The sequence below is a fragment of the Triticum aestivum genome, chromosome 3B (genome assembly GCF_018294505.1).
Source record: "Triticum aestivum cultivar Chinese Spring chromosome 3B, IWGSC CS RefSeq v2.1, whole genome shotgun sequence".
NCBI classification, from domain to species: Eukaryota; Viridiplantae; Streptophyta; class Magnoliopsida; order Poales; family Poaceae; genus Triticum; species Triticum aestivum.
Genome location: NC_057801.1, coordinates 465,787,520 through 465,813,844, shown reverse-complemented (window position 1 = coordinate 465,813,844; position 26,325 = coordinate 465,787,520). Strand labels below are relative to the sequence as shown.

Sequence of the window (26,325 nt, the reverse complement as noted above, 5' to 3'; positions counted from 1 at the left end):
GCCGGCGTCCTCATATTTGATTACAACAGTACAGATCATCGACCACATGTTTGATTACAAGACTCACGCGACAGAGCTAGCCCGCAGATAACAGCGACACAAACGACGCAGACTACAACAGTACAGATCATCGACCACATGTTTGATTACAAGACTCACGCGACAGAGCTAGCCCGCAGATAGTCCACGAACTCGTCCAGGTTCTGGTCGGAGCTGCCGCCGGGGGCTACCGCGGCGCGCGCAGCCTCGCTCCACCGACGTGCCGCCTCGCGCGGGGAAGGTTCGGACCTGGTGGCGCCATCGTCCATGACGTCGCACGCCAACTCCAAGAACCCTCCCAGTTTCTTGTCGGAGGCTCCGCCGGGCGCGAGCACCGTGGGCGCCGCGTCTCTCAGATGCCGTGCCGCCGCGCGGGCGGAAGCCGCCCTGCCGCCCTCGTCTTCCATGACGGCGCGCACGCATTGCTCGATCTCGCCGCGCGGGAACACCCCCGCGGACGCGTCGCGGCGCGCGCGCACGCCGGCGCCCCACGCCTCCTCGATGAGGCGGGCGTTGATCGGCTGGTCGGTCCACAGCGGCAGCGCCGCCATCGGCACCCCGAAGCCGAGCGCCTCCAGCGTGGAGTTCCAGCCGCAGTGCGTGACGAAGCAGCCCACGGCGCGGTGCACCAGGACGTCCAGCTGCGGGCTCCAGCGCACGATGAGCGCGTCGTCCGACGCCGTCGCTTCGTCCAGGAGGTGGCGCGGGAGCTGCGCCTCCTCGCTGGCCCTGACGACCCACACGAACGGCTTGCCGGCGGCGAGGAGGCCGCGGGACAGCTCCTCCATCTGGGCGGCGCCGATGGACGCGTTGCTGCCGAAGGAGACGTAGGCGACGGAGCGGGGAGGCTTGGCGTCCAGCCACTTGATGCAGGTGTCCTCCGGGTCGAGCAGGTTGGCGCCGTAGGTGAAGCGGTCGACGTCCCCGGAATCATCGGCGGCCGGCAGAGGAACGCACGGCCCTATGGCTCGGACCTTGAAGTGGCGCTTCAGCCCATCCAGAACCTGAGAACGGAAAGAGGAAAGTATCGTTTTCCCCCTCAAATCCTGTCTGATGGACCAATTTCCCCCCAAAGTCTAAAACCGGATCAATCAGCCCCTAAACTCTCCAAAACCGGATCAATTCTCCCCCATGGTGGTTTTGCACCAGATTTAGGTGGTTTTGACTAGTCTCCTTGCTGACTTGGCAGATGCAACTTTCCCCAATTTATAATTGCAAGCCGCTCCCTCGCCGCGAAGCACTCTGTCGCCCCCTCGCCGCCCCATCGCCGTCCCCTCGCCGCCCCATTGCCGTCCCCTCGCCGCCCCTCGCCGTCCCCTCGCCGTCCCCTCGCCGCCCCATCGCCGTCCCCTCGCCGTCCCCTCGCCGTCCCCTCGCCGCCCCCTCGCCGCCCCATCGCCGTCCCCTCGCTCGCCGCAGTCCATGGCGTCTGCTAGCTCGTCAAGCAGTCATCGGTCGCCGTGGTCCATGGCCTTCTCAGGGCAGTCGCCGGTGCCATATCGGGAGCCACCGATGGCGTACTCGCCTGAGAAGGTGTGCCACTGCAAAGTCAAGGCTCCGAGGTGAATTTCGTGGAGCATTGCCAACCCCGGTCGTCGATACTACAACTGCAGCCAATCTCTGGTAAGCAAAACTGCAGCCACTGCAAAGTCAAGGATCTGTGCCCGCCGTTTCTGTTTGTTGTTTCGTTGAGCAGCAAGTCTTTGCGTGATTCTTTTGACAAAATTGCACAATTTTTTGAATAGGGATATGACTGTGGCTACTTCAAGTGGCATGATGATCCCCTGGATAAGTTTGTCAGTACGCTATTAGGTGACCTGCGAGATGTTGTGAATCGGCTGAAGACAGAGGTTAGGAAGCTCAAGACCGAGAAATCACAGCTGGAGCATGCTCTCATGGATGCCAAGTGCAGCATTGGTGATGCTGATGTTTATGTGCTGGATTTGAAAGCGCAGCATGCTCAACAAATGGATGTTCTTGCCAAGGAATTTCAGAGAAGCAAAAAGATGTACAAATTTGCCATCTTTTTCTGCATTGTGTCTGCTGTTATCATGGCTTTGAAGATGTGATGTAGTATCTTAGTGAACCACCTATGTAAGCTCGAGTGAACAAATGTACTTGAGTTTAAAATTTAAAAAGTCTGAACTTGTGTCTGAAGATAACTGAACTTTTGGTTGTCTGAATTTTTCTGAAGCGTTGTCTGAAGTTAACTGAACCCACCGCTTTGACAGCCACCCATTTAAGGCCACGCTCGCCCAGACAGCACTAGCCCACCCACTCTCATCCACTCGCCGTTCCCCATTCTCATCCACTCCCTTCGCCTCTCGCCCACCCACTCCCATCGCTTCTCGATGCCGGCGATGGCGCCCAAGAAGAAGACTGCAAGAGATGTTCGCCGTGCTCAAGATCGGTGGGAGGAAACTGTGAGCAGGTTCTGCAAGGGGGATTCAGAGAAAAGGGCTGATGTGGAGGAGATCTACAACAGATTTCCGAGCTTGCAGATGTGCGTGGACCACGCTAGGGGCCTCATCGTTGTGGCAACTGATGATGAGAAGAAGAGAATGTTCCCCGACGGCCGTCCCATTCCAGCTATCTCTGTTTTCCTTTGGGCTATGAATGAGGCGGAGAAGTCACCAGATCCGCGTCAGCGTGCCAGGTGGTACGAGTACCGCTCCCACCGTCGCCCCCCTCCACCTCCAGTTGAAGATCTCGTCGGCGTCGTGGTCGCTGTACCAGCTGCAGTGAAGCAGGTTATTGTGCACTCTGACAGCGACGGAGAGTGCAGTGAAGATGTGTTGGAGGACAGCGAGCAGGAGCAGGATGTGGAGGACAGCGAGAAGGAGCAGGTGGTGGTGGATGTGGAGGACGACAGCGAGGGGGAGGTGGCGCCTGCCGACGACGACGTGTACGTGGTGGCGCCGGTGATCCCGCAGCTCGGCGACAGGAGCATGCCAATCGAGGCGGAGACTTACATCCGCGTCGGCATTCGCCACTCCGACCGCATCAAGAAGATGAAGGACATGCAGAAGTGAAGATAGAGAAGTTAAGTTTCTAGTTCAGTGTCTAGTTCATTATGCACTGAGAAATGCAGTTAAGTTTCTATGTTAAGTTTGTATGTTAGGTACTGGAGAAATGCAGTTATGTATGCACTGTCAGAGTTTCTAGTTAAGTACTGAACAAATGCAGTGATCAAATGTACTGAAGATGTTCAAGCATAAATGTTTTCAACTCTGTTGTCCTCTTTGTTTTAATCCAAAAAATTATAGTAGCAGAAATTGTGCCTCAAATTAACAGAAGCAGAAATTTAGGACAAGTGTGGCACAAATTTAGCACAATATCACAAATTTTGTAATCAAATGGATGGCCCTTTCTTAGCATTTAGTGCCTCCTTGTATGCAGCAAGGTTGAACACACAATGTTGTGGAACTCTAGGTTGAGAGCTTGGTTGTGAGCTCTGTTGAGAGCTTGGCTGTGAGCTTTGTTGAGATGTAGGTTCATTGATCCTTAGGGTTCCTGGTTTTCTTCTAACTTCCAACTTCTTTGGCCTAGGTTGCACAGCCATTGCCTTGCCTTTTATATCAGCAGCCTGCAAACAAGTTTTTTATTAGTATAAACAAAAAAGCAACCAAGTTTTAATTAGTAGAAACAAAAAGCAACCAATTTTTCATTAGTACTAACAAGTGTCATCTTAACCTGCTTTTCAAGCACAGCTTTCTGTGTCTGAAGAGCATCAAAAGCCTTTTTGTCTTGCTTCTTTTGTTTTGCAGCTTCTCTGACCAAATGAGCATTTCCATGATGTTTAGCTCCATCATTGTTCTTACAGCTTGATCTATTATGTCCTTGCCTTTTGCAATAACTATAAGTGATCTTGCCACCTACTTTGCTCATCTTAGTACCCTTAGGTTTTTCTCCTTCCTCTCTCCTTCTTTCTGTTTTAGGCCTTCCAGGCAAGCTAATGTGACCAGGTGGTTGTGGCTTTGGATTTGTTGAAATAGGCCAACTCTCCTCTCCCTCCAAAGGTTGTAAGCAATGATCATATATCTTGTTGTACACTTCTATGGAGTAGCAAGGAGCAATATAATCATCAATTTTCTGTCCTGTTTTATAGATAGCACTAATGGCATGGCAGCAGGGTAAACCTGACAGCTGCCAATATCTACACGAGCAAGTCCAGAGCTGCAAGTTAACAGTAAATTTGAATTTCTCATGCTCTTGCACTTCAAATCCATCTTTCCCATTCCACAGCACATGGCAGAAACCTGATCTCCTTATGTTTTGCTTCAGTTTTTTGAAAATGTTGGGACATATAGTTCCTTTCCAGTTAACTGACTTCCCTCTATTTTCTTGTACCCTCACCATAATTTTGCACCTGATCCACTCAAGCATTGAGACAATAGCAAGGTACCTAGCTAACAGGATGTAGTTGTTGAAAGATTCACACATGTTGTTATCAACTGAATCACAATTAGACCCCAGCTTCATGTAGGCCCTACTCCAATGTACTGGATCAGTGTTCATCATATCTTTTGCACCCTCAACAGTAAATTGTGCTAGCCTGGCCCTGTTGTAGTTGAAAATCACTTTGTTTGGTGATTTTGCACATCTCCAAAACCTTTTCTGAAGATCATGGTCTGGGTGTTTTTTCTTCCAATTAGCATATATGTGTCTTGCACACATTCTATGCTCAGCTTTAGGAAAAATGTCCTCCATTGCCCGTATAAGTCCCTTTTGTTGATCTGACATAAATACATATCCATCTCCTTGATTGCTTATTTTCAAGTCCTAGTTTATCTTGGCAAGAAACCAGAACCATGACTCATAATTTTCTTTCTCCACAACAGCCCAAGCAATAGGATACATCTGGTTATTTGCATCTCTTCCTATAGCACACAACATCTGTCCATAGCAAGCACCTTTGAAAAAACAACCATCAAGGCCAATAACTTTTCTACAACCTGCCAAGAAACATTTCTTCAAGGCATCAAAACACATGTAAAACCTTTGAAATACATATGACCCATCCTTTTCATTATGGTCCAACTTCACTGCAACTGTGCTTCCAGGATTAGTTCTCAGCAGCTCTAACTGATAATTAAATAATTTTGAGTACTCTCCTTCAGTGGAATGCAATAGTTTCTGCATGACCATTCTCTTTGCCTTCTTGCACTGTGCAACTATCACATCAGCAAATAAGTCCTCAAGTACAGTTTTCCTCAAATCTTCTAACTTCCAATTTGGATTTGCTCTTATAAGCCTACCATATTTTGTAGCAATAACAGTTGATGTGACCAGTTTGTTATCTCTTCTTGGAATGCAATGGTGCTCATCTACAAAGGTAGACACCTGTAGCCACTTATTTCTAGTAGTTTTAGAAGCATAGATCATCCAGTTGCAGCCAGGCCAAGTACACTTTGCACCTACTTTATGATTTTCATCCTTTGTGAAAGCAATATGCACATGTTTCTTAATGCCATATTTTATTAGAGCTTTCTTCATCTGATGTCTTCCTCTAAAAACCATTCCTATCTCAAATGTAGGAATTTCTGATTTGCTGTCATATTTTCTCCATTCACTTTTCCTTCTCACTAGCTGTGTGGCCCCCTCACCATCACTTTCCTCATCAAAAGAGCAGTCATCATCTGATGACACAACATCATCTTCTATGCCATCCAGCTTCTCATCACCAGACAATCCTTCAATCACATTATTATCTTTGATGACAGGCCCCACAGCATCCCCTAATTTCTTTGCTCTCTTCTGCCTCCTAATTTCTCTTGCTAATTTCCTTAATTTCTCTGCCTCTGATTCTTCAGCAGAACTGTGCTCTGACAAAGGCTGGTAGTCAATGTCACTTTCATCATCACCTTCTTCTCCTTCTTTTACATTTTCATGTAATACTTCATTAGCACTTGTTCCATTTTGAACATGATATGTAGATGTATACTCAAATTCAGAAGTAGCTGCTGGGTTCTGTCCTTGAGTAAATTGTGGCATTGTTCCTCTCTGTGGTGTACCTGCTACTGCTTTGGTCTTTGCAGATTTTGCTTTATTTCCTACTGGAGCTGAAGAAGATGCACCTGGACATGAATAAGATGCACCTTGGGCTGCACCTGGAGTTGGAGGAGGAGCACATGCACCTTGAGCTGCACCTGAAGATGTAGTTGCTGAAACTGGAGCTGCAAGAGGTACTTTTCTTCTTTTAACTGCAACTCTACTTGCTCTACTTTTCTTAATCTTCACTGGACTCTCAAATGTAGTAAGAAAGTCATTAGCCTCACTTATTATCCTCAAATTTTCTTCCTCAGCAGCTGTCCTTTTCACACCTACAACAACTTCTGGCTCTGCTCTGTGTTCTGCTGAAGCTGCTACATTTGATAAAAACATCTCATCGACCATGTTTGTCTCCACAGCATCCACATTTACCAATGCAAATCTGCTACCTTTATGCTTGGAATATGTTGCTGAAACTACCACAGGCACATCATCTACCACAGGCACATCATCTACTCTGTTTTGCAACTGCTTTACTGCTTCTTCACACAACTGCACTTCCTCCACATAGATCTCTGCACATGACCCAATAGGTGTTGCATTCCACATCTTCTCCACACTTGAATCATCAAAAATAAATTGCAAACCCTCACTCAGTTTTTTCCCTGGAACAAGCCAGTGCATCTTGTAACTATAATCCCCCCTACAATGTCCTCTTTCTACATGATACATGTCCTCAGCATAAGACAACAAAAGCTCAAACTTTAGGCTTTTCCTATTGAACGGAAAAGTAATCATCAGACCTCCGTTGTATACAAGCAATCCATCCACTGTCTCAAATTTGCCAAAATAATGTAGTGACACATAACTTATTTCTTCTTCATCTGCTGCCTCATCGACAAGACCTGCCCAAAAAAACAATCTTTACCTCATTACATAGCTCAGGACCTACCCATAAAAACAATCTTCCTATGATCTACCCTACACCTCCACCATCTGCCTGCCATGGCAGCAAAATTGGGTGCAGTAGATGACTTCTAAGCGCAGCTCTGATTTCTCCTAAACTAAGATCATGCAGTAGATGACTTCGACGGGAAAGAAAGGGGGGCGGTTGACTCACCATCGGGCGGCGTGGAGGCCGACTGCAGGGCGGACGCCATGGCGGCGTCGGCGGACGCCGCCGGCGTGCTTGACGCCGTCGCGGCAAGGTTGGGCGTGCTTGACGCCGTCGCGGCACAGGGAGGTTGGACCGAAATCACCTGAATTGGGGGCTGATTGGTCGACCGGCTCCCCCAATCGATGAAAACACCTGAAATCTGCCAAGTCAGCAATGTCCAGTCAGCAAGGAGACTAGTCAAAACCACCTAAATCTGGTGCAAAACCACCATGGGGGAGAATTGATCCGGTTTTGGAGAGTTTAGGGGCTGATTGATCCGGTTTTAGACTTTGGGGGGAAATCGGTCCATCAGACAGGATTTGAGGGGGAAAACGATACTTTCCTCGAACAGAAACACCAACCCACTTTAAGCCCAACTCGTGTAGGCCCAACTCATGTGACTCATTTTAAGCCCATCAAATATGTCTAAGATCCATCTCAAAAAGAAAAAAAACTCAAAAGTTTCTAAAAAAAAGGTAAAGAAAACTCAACAAAAGGAAAATCCAGAATAAATAGAAAGAAGGAACCTGTAGAACTTTCTAAATTTTCATTCGAAATTTCCCCACGTGCAGTTTCTTTCTTACTGAAGGTTTCACTCTTTCCGGAAACTTTTTCAGGGTGGCTCGACTTAGTATGGGGCTAGAAATGAAACCTCACAAATCGAAAGTTCAAATTTCACGGATCATGTTTCTTGATCTTCAATATGCAACTAATGAACATCTTTTATTTTGGATAAAAACATCATCATTTGAAACCTAAAAAGTTAGATCTTACTATCTTGAACTCCAACTCATCGAACGAGTTGACGAGAACCCAGTCCCCCACGTCCCGATCAGCAAACTGGGCGAGCGCGGGGGCGGTGAGCGCCGGGTACGGCGCGTCATGGAACACGAAGGACGGGAACTCCCACCTCTCCAGCCTCGGCAACCCGGCGAACGGCTCGCTCCTGACCCCCGAGTTGTCACCCGGCGGCGGCGCGTCCAGCAGCCCGGAGTTGATGTAGTAGTACACAGCGCTCGCAGCGCACGACTGGGTGGAGAAGGGTACGGCCGGCCGACCCAGCCCCCGCGCCGTGCGCGCCACCCAGTGCATGAACGAGTCGTACACCACGTGTGTGAAGTGGCCTTCCTCGATGAGCGCGGCCAGGGACGCCGACCCACTGGACTCCAGCCTCTCCACATACTCGTCGACGCTTGCCGCCGACGGGAGGCCGCCCTCATCGTGGCCATCGGAGATGGACTCGACGCGCACAGGGCCGGCATCAAACTGGACAGTTCTGGCGATGAAGCGGGTCACGACAAGGGCGGCGGGCACGCCCTTGGACGCCAGCCTCTTGGCAAACTGTAGCATGGGGTTTATGTGGCTTTGGCACGGGTAGGGCACGAGAAGGACGTTGGCTATGGACATGGTTGGTTCTTGGTTGGTTGCAGGGAGAATAGAACGTGCGCAATCTTGTGCTAAGTTGACAGTGTTACTGAGGATCGGATGAGGGAGGTATGCCCGATTATAAACATGCGATGCGAAGGCTAACATGCATGCATATGTGGTGAAAATGGAGGAGGTTTATTGCTCTGTTCTGGCACCATTAATTCCAATAACTCCCTTCTTTTTTAGTAGAAAAGACAAGGCCATGTATTGACAACAGTTTATCCATGTGCATGGATCGGATTTATGCCATTCTGCTTATGAAAAACGTGGGAAATATGTGCAAATCAGCACGTTTCGGTTTCATTCACTTGTGATCTTGGGTACCTTTGTCAATTTGTATTAGCAAGATGACCATATAGTCGTCAGATTGCTGGGTTTTTTCTGACTCCTGTCCCGGAGACGAATCCTCATCTGCCGGAAACAAAGTTGTACTGATAACACTCTCTCCATCTCAAAGTGTCGTTGCTTTAGTACGAAGTTCGAGCGCTTAGATTTTGGACCCCCAGTAGGAGGAGGATGCCATCGAACGATGAAGGTTGATCGAGCGAACGTTTCATCCTTTCCCGATTGTTCGCTGTGGTGGGGGTCCAGGGCGACCCCGATTGGCCCATAGATATCATTTTACTGTTTCATTTCAAAAAATACCATGAATATTATTTTTTATTAAAATGCCATGATCTAAAAAAAAAGAAATTGTCATGATGTATAAACAGTGAATATCTGTTTTTGCTATGGACCAAAAAACAAAAATACCATGCTGTAAAACTTAACTTTATTTGGTTTGCTGTGCAAAAATTTAATAAATATGTCGTGCCACTGAAAATAAAATTGCCATCCTCTTAATTATTAAAATGCCATGCTCTTAGTAATAAAATCGTCTCCTCTTATTGATTAAAATGCAATCCTTATTATTAAATTGGCATGCTCTTAATAATAAAACTGACAACCTCTTATTAATAAAAATGGCATCTTCTTTATAATAGAAATAACAATAATAAAAATGCCACAGTACCTAAGTAAAACTGTTATGCTACATACACTAAATCTACCAGGTCTAATTAAAAAATGACACGCCAGTAATAATAAAAATGACATTCTCTCTATGATAAAACGGTCATCCTCTCAATAAAAATGGCATACCATTGAAAATAATCCTCTCAATGATAAACCGCCATCCTCTTCATATTAACATTGCCATCCTCTAAATAATAAAAAATGCCAAGTTATTAATTAAAAAAATGTCATGCTACCTACATAAACTTGGCATGTTATAACTTGTTCTGTAAGACATGGCAACTTTTGTGATTTGTAAAAAACACATAGGAAAATAAAAGAATAGGGACATTTTATCTTATAACGAAGAAGAAATTTCGGGATTTTATGATTTTTTTCTAGTCAAAGTTTCAAATGAAAAAACAAATTTAAAACAAAATAGCTTCATATGCGTATAGCAGGTTTGTCGCAAGTGCGCACAAACCGCTCTACAATCTAAGTGGTACACCCACCTACGACCGAGGCAGGTGGGCGTGATATTGAGTCCGGCCCAACCCACGTCTTTTTTTTTGGGGGGGAGTTTAACAAGGTAGTGTTGGCCAGAGAGAGGATTACAGCGAACAACTCCAGAAAATCTACGTGGCAGACTGGCAGCGGCCTTGCACCGAGATTCATGCAACAGTAGAAAGGATGTTCGCTGGAACCATCCCCATGACTGATGTTCGCTAGATAACATTTTCATAGATTTTATTGGATAAAAACATCAACACTTGGAAAGAATGCCACTGGATGCGGATAAGATAGTGCACTTTCCATTCTGTTTTCATATTTTCTATAACGAATACAAATGTAAATATGTATGATATCGAATACCAACGTGGAGCGGATGTTACTCCAATACAAATATGGATATGAGGTTAACTTGATACGGAATGGATAGGAATATCTTGCAAATCTGACGACATGATTGATAACAGAAACCAGTTAGCAAAGATGTGATGAAATTAATCAGCCCATGCCCCGTACAATAAGTCAAGGCTAGACAGGTATACAGATAAATATTGCTTCCTCTGTAGAGTATATTGTTTGTAATAACATCTTATATTATGGGACGGAGGTAGTACTATTGAAGTTTTTTTTTGAGAATCTAATAGCATTATTCAAGTGGCTGGACATATCCCGACATGGAAGGCTTCCATGCTCAAGAGAAGCGACCAACTGATTCTTATCAACTCCACCCTCACGGCCACCATCATCTACCATATCCTCGCCCTTGATCTCACGTATACAAAAAATTCCAAATATTCTAGATAAAGTTATTATGGAAAACACTTTACATAAAACCATTTGGAAAAAATGTTAACCAACCATTTAATTTCTTAAAAAATTGTATTGATAAAATGTTTCTCATGTATACAAAAAAACACAATGTCTATGGAAAATATTGATCATGTATTTAAAAAATATTAATCAAGCATTTGAATTTTATTATTAAACAAGTATTTAATAAATATTAATCAAGCATTTGAAAAATGTTAAATGTGTAGAAAAATGTTGACCATGTATTTAAAAATATTAATCAAGCATTTTAAAAAATGTGAAAGGTGTATAGGAAAAATGTTGACCACGTACTAAAAATGTTAATAAAGTATTTGAAATTGTTAAATGTGTATAGAAAAAAATGTTGACCATGTATTTAAAAAAATGCCAATCTTGTATTTGAAAATTGTTAATCAAACAGTTGAAATAATTTTAAATCTGTAAAAAATATTGATCATGTACCCAAAAATGCTAAACATGTATTAGATATACACAAAAAATCTATTAATCATGTATTTCAAAATATTAAATGTGTATACAAATTTTTCTCTAATGTATACAAAAAATGTTGAATGTGTGCTGAAAACCAAATAAAAAGAAGGAACAAGCAAGAAACCAAACATAGCCGAGAAAGAAACAAAAAAAAAGACATGAAAGAAAAACCCAATGAAAATCAAGAAAACTGACAAAAATAAGAAAAAAAAACCTTGAAGAAACATAAAAAATTGGCAGGAACCATGAAAAAGTGAAGAAAAACGTTGAAAAACAAGAAAATCAGAAAATCGGAAACGCATAAAGAAAAACGGAAGAAATCGAAGAAAGAAAGAAATTGAAACCAAGGCGAAGCCAACCTAGCGAGAAACATACTGAACCCATTTGACATCCAGCCAAGGAAAGAAACAGCGAAAATGGGCCATATAGGTGGAAGGAAATCCTTATACAGGACGGGAGGAGTACTCGCACTAACAAGATATTGTCATGATGTTAGAGAGTTTTTTGTCCTCGCAGATCCGATTTTGGATCTGGGGAGTTTAACGAACCATGGTCCAATCAATTTGTTTGGAATTGGGGTTAGGATCGGTTAGAACTCCCATTTCCAGATAAGAGGTTTGAGCTGCTATGGCAAGCTTTGAAAAACAACTCAAAGTCATTTACGGAACAAACAACAAAATATAAGCAAAAGGATACGAAAAGGTTCACTTACCGGGGTGGACAAGATGTGAGCATAGATGCTCACGTAATCTTCCGCTTTCTCATGTTGTATCAATCTTTTTTGTTGGTTTGATTTTTTGTGGAGGTGAAATCACCATCGACACCATAGTGAAAATATAGTGATTCGACGTCCTGCACTTCTAGAGGATCATCCCCGGGCCAAATAAGTTCATTGATCAAGGCTTCCCATCTTTTTGGATGGACGACACAAGGCACTTTCAAAACCATTATTGATAATGTTCGCGCAGGCGAAAGCGTGACAACATCATTGCTCTAGTCCAATTCCAGCCTCTTTACCGAAGTCTTTGGAGTATTTCTACGAATAAAGATTGATACCGCGAAGAAGGTGTTTTTAAGAGATTTCATTGTAGTTCTAAATCATAGGAGTTACTTTGTACTTTTTTTGGATTTTAGGTCCAAATCAATGCACCTGTAATTAAGTGTTATGGGTATAAATAGAGTTACATATAAAAGAACTAACACGATATTGTCAAAATCACTAGTTACGGAGTACTCTTTGCAAATGTCACTCCAACCTTTCCAGGTTGTGACAAGTGTCACACTACATGCACGCCACTTATCGCAACCTAAGAGTCCTTTCTTCGTAGATTTAGACACATGATTTAAAAAAATAATCTGACAAACCATGCGTCCAAATCTCGAACCGTTTTCACCGTTCGATTTCTGGTGTCATGATTTTCAAAATTAGTTCCCATGTTTATAGGTTTTGACAAAAAGAATCAGAAAAAAGGACAGAAAACCCTGAACTGGGAGCACGTTTTCCCTTTCCGAGAGGCACGGCCATGCCCCACGCGGAAGCAAATCCATACCTCCCCTTATAGAAAAAACAGGAAAACGTGTGTTTCCCTTTTGCGAGAGGCACGACCGTGCCTTTCTCGGAATCAAAAAATAAATATATATTTTTCTTTTCGAGAAGCACGGTCATACCATGCCTCTCGCAAAAGCAAAACCTTGTCTCTATGAGAAGTAAATCCGTGCCTCCCGTGGTAGAAAAAAAACACCTTTTCCCTTTTTCGAGAGGCATGACCGTGCCTTTCGTGAAAGCTAATCCGTGCCTCTACGAGAAGTAAATTTGTGCCTCTCTTCGTAGGAAAAAAAGAAAAAATAAGTCTGTTCCCTTTTGCGAGAGGCACGGCCGTGCCTCAAATCCGTGCCTCCGCAAGAAGTAATTCTCCGTGCCTCTCGCGAAAGGAAAAATAAATAAAAACACGTTTCTTCGTGTCAATTCTTGTTGTCCAAAACCTAAGAAAAGCCTGGAAAACCGAAAAGCCAAAAAATCAAAAAAAAAATCTAAAAGCCAAAAGCGTGTGCAGAAAAATAAAATCCCAAGGGAGCGCCTAGAGCGCTCTTAGCCTACCCGAAGGAGCGATCTTTGATTAATTGCTCCCCGATATTGTCAATGCAGACGTAGGCAACTTCGCTGAACTGAACGCTGGACTGGGCGTTCCCATAGCGAGGCCACAGACCACAACTCTCTTTTTTCTTCATATTTTTTGTTTATGTTCTTTTATTTGTTAGTTTTATTTTCTTTATATTTCCAATAATATAAATGTGTATATAATAAAAACATAATTTAATAAAATGTTTAAAAAATGTTAAGCAAGCATTTGAAAAATGTAAAATGTGCATAAAAAATATTTATCATATATACGAAAAATGTAAAGAATATAATTTGTATGGAAAACATTGATCTAAAAATATCAAGTATGTGAAAAAAAGCTAATAAAATATTTTAAAAGTTAAATCAAGCATTTGAAAAAATTAAAACGTGTATAGCAAAACAATTTTCATGTATATAAATGTTAATGAAGAACTTGAAAATAATAAATTCGTATAAAAAATTTCAAGTAAAAAAATATACAAATAATATTACAATGTGTATGAAATAATGTTGTTCACTTATTTAAAAAATGTTCAATGTGTATATAAATGTTCCCGATGTATACGAAAAATGTACAAATGTGTATGAAATAAGTAAACACCAAAAACATATATTTGAAAAAAAATGTTTATTATGTATTTATAAACATGTATGCATGATTTTGACAAAATGTTTATTACCATAAAAATATTCAGCTTGTATTTGGAAAAAATGTTGCCCATGTATTCCAAAAAGTGTTAATAACATGTATTTAAGAAAAAAAATCACATAATGTATTTGACAAATGTAAAATATGTATCAAGAAGAAATCTTTCACGTGTATGCTGAAAATGTACATTGAGCACTGGAATTTTTTTTTGAAGAAAAATAGAAAATGTTTAAAATCAAGAAAGAGACATAATGGAAACCAAGAAACAAAAACACAACCGAAGCAATATCGAAGAAAAATAAATGGAGACCAGCTAAGAAATAAAATAAAACCAATGAATATAAAAGAAGACATGAGAGAAACATTGCAGATAAACAAAAGGAATCATAGAAAACCCTTGATTGAGAATTCATCCGATTAACCAGTTAACTTGCCGATTAATCCCTACTCATAGGGTCGCTGAGTTGCTGATAAACTGAGAAATCAACTGATTAATTGATTAATTGGCCAATTACCCTATTAAGCCCCTACTCGCCAGTCAACCAACCTGCTACCAGTTAACGATTTCCTCAACAATGAAGAAAACAAGAAAAACTAGGGAAAACCGGGAAAGAAACAAAAAGAAACTGAAGAAAAAAATAAAGAAAAGAGAAAAAACCAGGAACCAGACGAAGAAAAAGGTGAAAAAACAATGGCAAAACAAAAAATCCGAATAAACCCGTGGAGAAACAAGAAAACTAATGAACAAATGGAATGACAAAAAACAAAGAAGAACACATTGTACACAACTACCAGCTAAGGAGCAGCATTAAGAACAGACTGGCCTAGTAATGTACTCCCTCCGTCCCATAATGTAAAACGTCCTACATTATGGGACGGAGGGAGTACAACACTTGAAAAAGGTTCAGGCGAGACAAAAGATACTCTCGCTGTAGGTGAGATATTGGGTTTGCCCTTATCACCTTTGTATCTCTAACACGGCTGACTGAATTTAGAACACCCAATTCACCATAAAAAAGGTGATAAAGAATGAAATACAAATGGGTAATGGAGCAAATATACCAAAAATGCTATAATTTACATATTCAATCTTATTGCAATATATTTCATAATTCCTCACATAGGTTGTAAAGGCTGAAGCACGAGGCTAACTTATTCAATCTTATTACAACTGCTTGGGAGCTTAACCAGAAGCTTGAATACATGTCTTCTACTGAGAATTATTAAATTTCCCTAGCATACATGGAAGGCTCCCAGGAAATAAAACCCACCAGCAAATTTGGACTTCAGAAGTTCCATGACCCCGGCCTCCACCCGTAGCGCCCTGGTGAGCACTAGCGTGGGGATTGGCGGGTTGGAATTGAAGAGTGTGAGCGGCACGAACACGATGCCTGGGTTCTGGCTGTTGAAGGAGACGACCATGGAGGCCTCCGTCTTACCAACGTTCAACTAGAAGTGCATGAGGCCGCGCGGGATGAGGAAGGTCTCTCCAGCGTGCAGCACCCTTGAGTAGACCTTGTTCCCAGAGTCGAGGCTGCCGAGAATTCTAACGAGGAGCTCACTTTTCATCACGATGCCAATCTCGGTGGCATGGGGGTGGATGTGCGGCGGGTTGGTGCCCCCCCGACACGAAGTCCACGCGGTTCATGGACACGCCCATCGTGTTGGTACCGGACCACTAGGCCACGTCGAGCTCCGTCACGGCCGGGCCGTTCGGGGTGGACGTGTTGCCGGCCTAGGCCTGCTTGTACGAGAAGAGGAAGTCGTCGCCGACCTCTGACATGGGCTTGCACGGATGCCTGTTCACCGAGACCGCCTTGCCATCGAGGTCGGTGACGCAGAAGTCCTGGAGAGGATTAGTGTCGATGCCAGGACGGCGGGAGCTAGGAACAGCGTGGCTGTTGGGGAACGTTGCAGAAAATTAAAATTTTTCCTACGGTTTCACCAAGATCCATCTATGAGTTCATCTAAGCAACGAGTCAAGGGAGTGAGTTTGCATCTACATACCACGTGTAGATCGCGTACGGAAGCGTTCGAGGGAGCGGTGATGATGGAGTCGTACTCGACGTGATTCAGATCACCGATGACCAAGTGCTGAACGGACAGCACCTCCACGTTCAACACACGTACGGTACGGGCAACGTCTCCTCCGTCTTGATCCAGCAAGGAGGAAGGAGAGGTTGAGGAAGACAGCTCCACCGGCAGCACGATGGCGTGATGATGATGGAGAGGCAGTACTCCGACAGAGCTTCGCCAAGCACGTGGAGGAGGAGAGGTGTTGGGGAGGGGAGGGGCTGCGCCTTGGCTTGGGTGTGCAGCCCTCCCCTCACCCCTCTATTTATAGGGGAAGGGGAAAGGGGGGTCGGCCCCTCTAGATGGGATCTAGAGGGGGGGCGGCGGCCAGGGAGGGGGGACTTGCCCCCCAAGCAAGGGGGGTGCGCCCCCTTTAGGGTTCCCCCCAACCCTAGGCGCATGGGCCCAAGGGGGGGGCGCCCAGCCCACCAGGGGCTGGCTCCTTCCCCACGCAGCCCATGTGGCCCCCCGGGAGGGGTGGCCCCTCCCAGTGGACCCCCGGAACCCCTCTGGTGGCCCCGGTACAATACCGATATGACCCTGAAACTTTCCGGTGTCCGTTTGACAACTTCCCATATATAAATCTTTACCTCCGGACCCCTCCGGAACTCCTCGTGACGTCCGGGATCTCATCCGGGACTCCGAACAACATTCGGTAATCACATACAAGTCTTCCTAATAACCCTAGCGTCACCGAACCTTAAGTGTGTAGACCCTACGGGTTTGGGAGACACGCAGACATGACCGAGACGGCTCTCGGGCAATAACCAACAGCGGGATCTGGATACCCATGTTGGCTCCCACATGCTCCTCGATGATATCATCGGATGAACCACGATGTCGAGGATTCAAGCAACCCCGTATACTATTCCCTTTATCAATCGGTACGTTACATGCCCGAGACTCGATCGTCGGTATCCCAATACCTCGTTCAGTCTCGTTATCGGCAAGTCACTTTACTCGTACCGTAATGCATGATCCCGTGACCAAGCACTTGGTCACTATGAGCTCATTATGATGATGCATTACCGAGTGGGCCCAGAGATACCTCTCCGTAATACGGAGTGACAAATCCCAGTCTCGATCCGTGTCAACCCAACAGACACTTTCGGAGATACTTGTAGTGCACCTTTATAGTCACCCAGTTACGTTGTGACGTTTGGTACACCCAAAGCACTCCTACGGTATCCGGGAGTTACACGATCTCATGGTCTAAGGAAGAGATACTTGACATTGGAAAAGCTCTAGCAAAACGAACTATACGATCTTGTGCTATGCTTAGGATTGGGTCTTGTCCATCACGTCATTCTCCTAATGACGTGATCCCGTTGTCAATGACATCTAATGTCCATAGTTAGGAAACCATGACTATCTGTTGACCAACGAGCTAGTCAACTAGAGGCTCACTAGGGACATGTTATGGTCTATGTATTCACATGTGTATTACGATTTCCGGATAATACAGTTATAGCATGAATAAAAGACAATTATCATGAACAAGGAAATATAATAATAACCCTTTTATTATTGCCTCTAGGGCATATTTCCAACAGTCTCCCACTTGCACTAGAGTCAATAATCTAGTTACATTGTGATGAATCGAACACCCATAGAGTTCTGGTGTTGATCATGTTTTGCTCGCGAGAGAGGTTTAGTCAACGGATCTGCGACATTCAGATCCGTATGTACTTTGCAAATATCTATGTCTCCATCTTGAACATTTTCACGGATGGAGTTGAAACGACGCTTGATGTGCCTGGTCTTTTTGTGAAACCTGGGCTCCTTGGCAAGGGCAATAGCTCCAGTATTATCACAGAAGAGTTTGATCGGCCTCGACGCATTGGGTATGACTCCTAGGTCGGTGATGAACTCCTTCACCCAAATAGCTTCATGCGCTGCCTCCGAGGCTGCCATGTACTATGCTTCACATGTAGATCCCGCCACGACGTTCTGCTTGAAGCTGCACCAGCTTACTGCTCCACCATTCAACATATACACGTATCCGGTTTGTGACTTAGAGTCATCCAGATCTGTGTCGAAGCTAGCGTCGACGTAACCCTTTACGACGAGCTCTTCGTCACCTCCATAAACGAGAAACATGTCCTTTGTCCTTTTCAGGTACTTCAGGATATTCTTGACTGTTGTCCAGTGTTCCTTGCCGGGATTACTTTGGTACCTTCCTACCAAACTTACGGCAAGGTTTACATCAGGTCTGGTACACAGCATGGCATACATAATAGATCCTATGGCTGAGGCATAGGGGATGACACTCATCTCTTCTTTATCTTTTGCCGTGGTCGGGCATTGAGCCGAGCTCAATCTCACACCTTGCAATACAGGCAAGAACCCCTTCTTGGACTGATCCATTTTGAACTTCTTCAAAATTTTATTAAGGTATGTGCTTTGTGAAAGACCTATGAGGCGTCTCGATCTATTTCTATAGATCTTGATGCCTAATATGTAAGCAGCTTCTCCAAGGTCCTTCATTGAAAAACACTTATTCAAGTAGGCCTTAATACTGTCCAAGAATTCTATATTGTTTCCCATCAAAAGTATGTCATCTACATATAATATGAGAAATGCTACAGAGCTCCCACTCACTTTCTTGTAAACGCAGGCTTCCCCATAAGTCTGCATAAACCCAAACGCTTTGATCATCTCATCAAAGCGAATGTTCCAACTCCGAGATGCTTGCACCAGCCCATAAATGGATCGCTGGAGCTTGCATACTTTGCTAGCATTCTTAGGATCGACAAAACCTTCTGGCTGCATCATATACAACTCTTCCTTAAGATAACCGTTAAGGAATGCCGTTTTGACGTCCATCTGCCATATCTCATAATCATAGTATGCGGCAATTGCTAACATGATTCGGACGGACTTAAACTTCGCTACGGGAGAGAAGGTCTCATCGTAGTCAATCCCTTGAACTTGCCGATAACCCTTAGCGACAAGTCGAGATTTATAGATGGTAATATTACCATCTGCGTCCGTCTTCTTCTTAAAGATCCATTTGTTTTCGATCGCTCGCCGATCATCGGGCAAGTCAGTCAAAGTCCATACTTTGTTTTCATACATGGATTCTATCTCGGATTTCATGGCTTCAAGCCATTTGTTGGAATCTGGGCCCGCCATCGCTTCTTCATAGTTCGAAGGTTCACCGTTGTCTAACAACATGATTTCCAAGGCAGGGTTGCCGTACCACTCTGGTGCGGAACGTGTCCTTGTGGACCTACGAAGTTCAGTAGCAACTTGATCCGAAGTACCATGATCATCATCATTATTTTCCTCTTCAGTTGGTGTAGGCATCACAGGAACATTTTCCTGAGCTGCACTACTTTCCGGTTCAAGAGGTAGTACTTCATCGAGTTCTACTTTCCTCCCACTTACTTCTTTCGAGAGAAACTCTTTTTCCAAAAAGGATCCGTTCTTGGCAACAAAGATCTTGCCCTCGGATCTTAAGTAGAAGGTATACCCAATGGTTTCCTTAGGGTATCCTATGAAGACGCATTTTTCCGACTTGGGTTCGAGCTTTTCAGGTTGAAGTTTCTTGACATAAGCATCGCATCCCCAAACTTTTAGAAACGACAGCTTAGGTTTCTTCCCAAACCATAATTCATACGGTGTCGTCTCAACGGATTTAGACGGTGCCCTATTTAAAGTGAATGTAGCTGTCTCTAGAGCGTATCCCCAAAATGAAAGCAGTAAATCGGTAAGAGACATCATAGACCGCACCATATCCAATAGAGTGCGATTACGACGTTCGGACACACCGTTACGCTGAGGTGTTCCAGGCGGCGTGAGTTGTGAAACGATTCCACATTTCCTTAAGTGTGTACCAAATTCGTGACTTAAGTATTCTCCTCCACGATCTGACCGTAGGAATTTTATCTTTTGGTCACGTTGATTCTCTACCTCATTCCGAAATTCCTTAAACTTTTCAAAGGTCTCAGACTTGTGTTTCATTAAGTAGACATACCCATATCTACTCAAGTCATCAGTGAGAGTGAGAACATAACGATATCCTCCGCGAGCCTCAACGCTCATTGGACCGCACACATCGGTATGTATGATTTCCAACAAATTGGTTGCTCGCTCCATTGTTCCGGAGAACGGAGTCTTGGTCATCTTGCCCATGAGGCATGGTTCGCATGTGTCAAATGATTCATAATCGAGAGACTCCAAAAGTCCATCAGCATGGAGCTTCTTCATGCGCTTGACACCAATGTGACCAAGGCGGCAGTGCCACAAGTATGTGGGACTATCGTTATCAACTTTACATCTTTTGGCATTCACACTATGAATATGTGTAACATTACGCTCGAGATTCATTAAGAATAAACCGTTGACCATAGGGGCATGACCATAAAACATATCTCTCATATAAATAGAACAACCATTATTCTCGGATTTAAATGAGTAGCCATCTCGTATCAAACGAGATCCAGATACAATGTTCATGCTCAAACTTGGCACCAAATAACAATTATTAAGGTTCATAACTAATCCCGTAGGTAAATGTAGAGGTAGCGTGCCGACGGCGATCACATCGACCTTGGAACCGTTCTCGACGCGCATCGTCACCTCGTCCTTCGCCAGCCTCCGCTTATTCCGCAGCTCCTGCTGTGAGTTACAAATATGAGCAACGACACCGGTATCAAATACCCAGGAGCTACTACGAGTACTGGTAAGGTACACATCAATTACATGTATATCAAATATACCTTTAGTGTTGCCGGCCTTCTTATCCGCTAAGTATTTGGGGCAGTTCCGCTTCCAGTGACCCTTCCCCTTGCAATAAAAGCACTCAGTCTCGGGCTTGGGTCCATTCTTTGACTTCTTCCCGGCAACTGGCTTACCGGGCGCGGCAACATCTTTGCCGTCCTTCTTGAAGTTCTTCTTACCCTTGCCCTTCTTAAACTTAGTGGTCTTATTGACCATCAACACTTGATGTTCTTTCTTGATTTCAACCTCTGCTGACTTCAGCATTGAAAATACTTCAGGAATGGTCTTCACCATCCCCTGCATATTATAGTTCATCACAAAGCTCTTGTAGCTTGGTGGGAGCGACTGAAGGATTCTGTCAATGACCGTCTCGTCCGGAAGGTTAATGTCCAGCTGGGACAGGCGGCTGTGCAACCCAGACATTTTGAGTATGTGCTCACTGACAGAACTGTTTTCCTCCATCTTACAACTATAGAACTTGTCGGAGACTTCATATCTCTCGACCCGGGCATGAGCTTGGAAAACTAGTTTCAGCTCTTCGAACATCTCATATGCTCCGTGTTGCTCAAAACGCTTTTGGAGCCCCGGTTCTAAGCTGTAAAGCATGCCGCACTGAACGAGGGAGTAATCATCAGCACGTGTCTGCCAAACGTTCAAATCGTCTTGCAGTGCTGGGAGAGCAGGTGGGTCACCTAACGGTGCTTCTAGGACATATGCTTTCTTGGCAGCTATGAGGATGATCCTCAGGTTCCGGACCCAATCCGTATAGTTGCTGCCATCATCTTTCAGCTTGGTTTTCTCTAGGAACGCGTTGAAGTTCATGTTGACATGAGCGTTGGCCATTTGTTTTACAACACATATTTTGCAAAGGTTTTAGACTAAGTTCATGATAATTAAGTTCATCTAATCAAATTATTTTAATGAACTCCCACTCAGATTAGACATCCCTCTAGTCATCTAAGTGTTACACGATCCGAGTCGACTAGGCCGTGTCCGATCATCACGTGAGACGGACTAGTCATCGTCGGTGAACATTCTCATGTTGATCGTATCTTCCATACGACTCGTGTTCGACCTTTCGGTCTCCGTGTTCCGAGGCCATGTATGTACATGCTAGGCTCTTCAAGTTAACCCTAAGTGTTTTGCATGTGTAAAACTGTCTTACACCCGTTGTATGTGAACATAAGGATATATCACACCCGATCATCACGTGGTGCTTCGAAACGACGAACTTTAGCAACGGTGCACAGTTAGGGGAGAACACTTCTTGAAATTGTTGTAAGGGATCATCTTATTTACTACCGTCGTTCTAAGTAAACAAGATGCATAAAACATAATAAACATCACAAGCAATTATATAAAGTAGTGACATGATATGGCCAATATCATATAGCTCCTTTGATCTTCATCTTCGGGGCTCCATGATCATCTTGTCACCGGCATGACACCACGATCTCCATCATCATGATCTACATCATCGTGTCTTCATGAAGTTGTCACGCCGACGACTACTTCTAGTTCTATGACTAACGCGTTTAGCAATAAAGTAAAGTAGTTTACATGGCGTTCTTCAATGACACGCATGTCATACAAAAAAATAAAGACAACTCCTATGGCTCCTGCCGGTTGTCATACTCATCGACATGCAAGTCGTGATTCCTATTACATGAACATGATCTCATACATCACAATATATATCATTCATCATTCATCACAACTTCTGGCCATATCACATCACATGACAATTGCTGCAAAAACAAGTTAGACGTCCTCTAATTGTTGTTGCATCTTTTACGTGGCTGCAATTGGGTTCTAGCAAGAACGTTTTCTTACCTACGAATAACCACAACGTGATTTTGTCAACTTCTATTTACCCTTCATAAGGACCCTTTTCATCGAATCCGCTCCAACTAAAGTGGGAGAGACAGACACCCGCCAGCCACCTTATGCAACTAGTGCATGTTAGTCGGTGGAACCGGTCTCACGTAAGCGTAAGTGTAAGGTTGGTCCGAGCCGCTTCATCCCACAATACCACTGAAGTAAGATAAGACTAGTAGCGGCAAGCAAGTTGACAAGATCTACGCCCACAACAAAATTGTGTTCTACTCGTGCAATAGAGAACTACGCATAGACCTAGCTCATGATGCCACTGTTGGGGAACGTTGCAGAAAATTAAAATTTTTCCTACGGTTTCACCAAGATCCATCTATGAGTTCATCTAAGCAACGAGTCAAGGGAGTGAGTTTGCATCTACATACCACTTGTAGATCGCGTACGGAAGCGTTCGAGGGAGCGGTGATGATGGAGTCGTACTCGACGTGATTCAGATCACCGATGACCAAGTGCTGAACGGACAGCACCTCCGCGTTCAACACACGTACGGTACGGGCAACGTCTCCTCCGTCTTGATCCAGCAAGGAGGAAGGAGAGGTTGAGGAAGACAGCTCCACCGGCAGCACGACGGCGTGATGATGATGGAGAGGCAGTACTCCGACAGAGCTTCGCCAAGCACGTGGAGGAGGAGAGGTGTTGGGGAGGGGAGGGGCTGCGCCTTGGCTTGGGTGTGCAGCCCTCCCCTCACCCCTCTATTTATAGGGGAAGGGGCAAGGGGGGCCGGCCCCTCTAGATGGGATCTAGAGGGGGGGCGGCGGACAGGGAGGGGGGACTTGCCCCCCAAGCAAGGGGGGTGCGCCCCCTTTAGGGTTCCCCCCCAACCCTAGGCGCATGGGCCCAAGGGGGGGGGCGCCAAGCCCACCAGGGGCTGGCTCCTTCCCCACGCAGCCCATGTGGCCCCCTGGGAGGGGTGGCCCCTCCCGGTGGACCCCCGGAACCCCTCCGGTGGCCCCGGTACAATACCGATATGACCCCGAAACTTTCTGGTGTCCGTTTGACAACTTCCCATATATAAATCTTTACCTCCGGACCCTTCCGGAACTCCTCGTGACGTCCGGGATCTCATCCAGGACTCCGAACAACATTCGGTAATCACATACAAGTCTTCCTAATAACCCTAGCGTCACCGAACCTTAAGTGTGTAGACCCTACGGGTTCGGGAGACACGCAGACATGACCGAGACGGCTCTCGGGCAATAACCAACAGCGGGATCTAGATACCCATGTTGGCTCCCACATGCTCCTCGATGATGTCATCGGATGAACCACGATGTCGAGGATTCAAGCAACTCCATATACTATTCCCTTTGTCAATCGGTACGTTACATGCCCGAGACTCGATCGTCGGTATCCCAATACCTCGTTCAGTCTCGTTACCGGCAAGTCACTTTACTCGTACCGTAATGCATGATCCCGTGACCAAGCACTTGGTCACTATGAGCTCATTATGATGATGCATTACCGAGTGGGCCCAGAGATACCTCTCCGTAATACGGAGTGACAAATCCCAGTATCGATCCGTGTCAACCCAACAGACACTTTCGGAGATACCTGTAGTGCACCTTTATAGTCACCCAGTTACGTTGTGACGTTTGGTACACCCAAAGCACTCCTACGGTATCCGGGAGTTACACGATCTCATGGTCTAAGGAAGAGATACTTGACATTGGAAAAGCTCTAGCAAAACGAACTATACGATCTTGTGCTATGCTTAGGATTGGGTCTTGTCCATCACGTCATTCTCCTAATGACGTGATCCCGTTGTCAATGACATCTAATGTCCATAGTCAGGAAACCATGACTATCTGTTGACCAACGAGCTAGTCAACTAGAGGCTCACTAGGGACATGTTATGGTCTATGTATTTACACGTGTATTACGATTTCCGGATAATACAGTTATAGCATGAATAAAAGACAATTATCATGAACAAGGAAATATAATAATAACCCTTTTATTATTGCCTCTAGGGCATATTTCCAACAGTGGCGACCAGGCTAACTGCCAGGGTTTTAGAGTACCCCATTTCTTGCTATGCAACAAGCTTGGCTAGGACCCATCAGCTGGAGTTTGTTGATCGAGAGTGTGCAAGGCATTGGTGGTTGCTGCTATGTGGTGGATGAGTGAGTGGTGATGCATATGGAGTCCTTTAGAGCATCTACAGCCCCTTTGGGGAAATCCGACCCCTCACACGCCCGCGGACGTGCCCGGCGTCAGCGGGCATTGACCGGGCACGCCTCATATTTCGTCTTCCACGCTTGCGTCTCTCATATTCTAAACCTCAAAACCATGCAATCCATGCAACGCTACGGAAAACACATCATCATAGCGCAGTTCATCGGATTATCCGGACAAAAGGAACATGATTTATCGGAGTTCAACGGCGGATAGTGCAAATCCATACTACAAACATAGATAAAATATAAACAGAACGAGGAAGGGCGGAGGAAATCACCATTTCCTCGCCGACCCCTTCCCCTTCCAGCTGTCGGCACGGCTGTGCCCCTCCTTCGTGTAGGTGTCGGTGTGCGGAGGCGCGTCGTCGTCGGAGCTGGAGGTGGAGGCGTCCGTCATATCCGAGTCGGAGCTGCACCTCATGCCCGACAGCCTGCGGAGCACGTGATCCTACTCCTTGGCATAGCGGGCCACTTTCGCCTTCGCCGCCGCCTCCTTTGTTGCCTTGTGCTCAGACAACTCGATGGCGAGTCGGAGCGCCTTGGCATTCTTGCGGCGGAGGCGTCGTGCATCCGTCTACGCCCTCGTGAGCGAGTCGGCGCGTGGACATCGACTCGGACGCCACTGCCCTCTCCCTCGCCCGCTGCCGCTCGCGCTGGGCTGCTCGTGCCTCCGACTCGGGCGTTTGAGTGCGTGTCGGCCCTGCCGCGTGCACGAGGACCCAGCGCTGGCCGGGCACCACCTCTGGAGCAGAGGGTGCTGGTGGTGGGCGGCGTACCTGGAGGAGCGGAGCAGAGTGGACGGAGCTGCGCGTCGGGAGGGAATGGCCGACGACGTCGCCGGCGTTGCGTCGACGGGCGCCGGGCACTGACGAAGTGGATCCGCCGCTGCCGGATCCGCCTTAGTCGATGACCGAACGTCTCAATGCGATGCGGAGGGCGACCTCCTCCACATTGTCGGGGTCCGCTTCACGCAGCAGGCTAGACCAGTTGTCGTCGGAGTCGGAGTCCCCACCAGAGGCAGTGCTGCTTCGGTCGCCGGCCATCGTATGCGTTTGGAGGGGATTGAAAGTGGAGTGGACGGAAAGGGGAGTGAAATGGAGTTTGGATTGACTGCGGTCTAGGGTTTTCTGGATGGTGATATTTGTGGGGCAGCCGTGGGCCAGGCTGGGCCAAGTCGACGTGGTGGGCGCGCCCGGACCGCCCCATATTCGCCCCATATTTGGGCTGGATATGAGGGGTGCCGGCCAGTCCGGACCTTTGAGGACGA

General features: G+C 45.7%; 1 protein-coding gene across 1 annotated transcript; it reads right to left on the bottom strand.

Annotated features, from left to right (window-relative positions):
- Window positions 1-155: 155 nt before the first annotated feature.
- On the bottom strand, window positions 156-8,593 carry LOC123067535 (indole-3-acetate beta-glucosyltransferase-like). Its single transcript, XM_044490290.1, has 3 exons — window positions 7,961-8,593; window positions 405-1,043; window positions 156-266 (listed from the first exon to the last, which is right to left on the bottom strand). The coding sequence occupies exons 1-3, from the start codon at window positions 8,591-8,593 to the stop codon at window positions 156-158; spliced, it is 1,383 nt and encodes a 460-aa protein (XP_044346225.1).
- Window positions 8,594-26,325: the final 17,732 nt, after the last annotated feature.

Excerpts from the sequence above, each read along its gene's own strand:
- LOC123067535 (XM_044490290.1), bottom strand. The coding sequence starts at position 8,593 with ATGTCCATAGCCAACGTCCTTCTCGTGCCCTACCCGTGCCAAAGCCAC. Across the intron at positions 1,044-7,960 it reads ATGAGTTGGAGTTCAAGATA|GTTCTGGATGGGCTGAAGCG; the intron begins GTAAGATCTAAC and ends TTCCGTTCTCAG. Across the intron at positions 267-404 it reads CGGCTTCCGCCCGCGCGGCG|GCGGCACGTCGGTGGAGCGA; the intron begins GCACGGCATCTG and ends TCCCCGCGCGAG.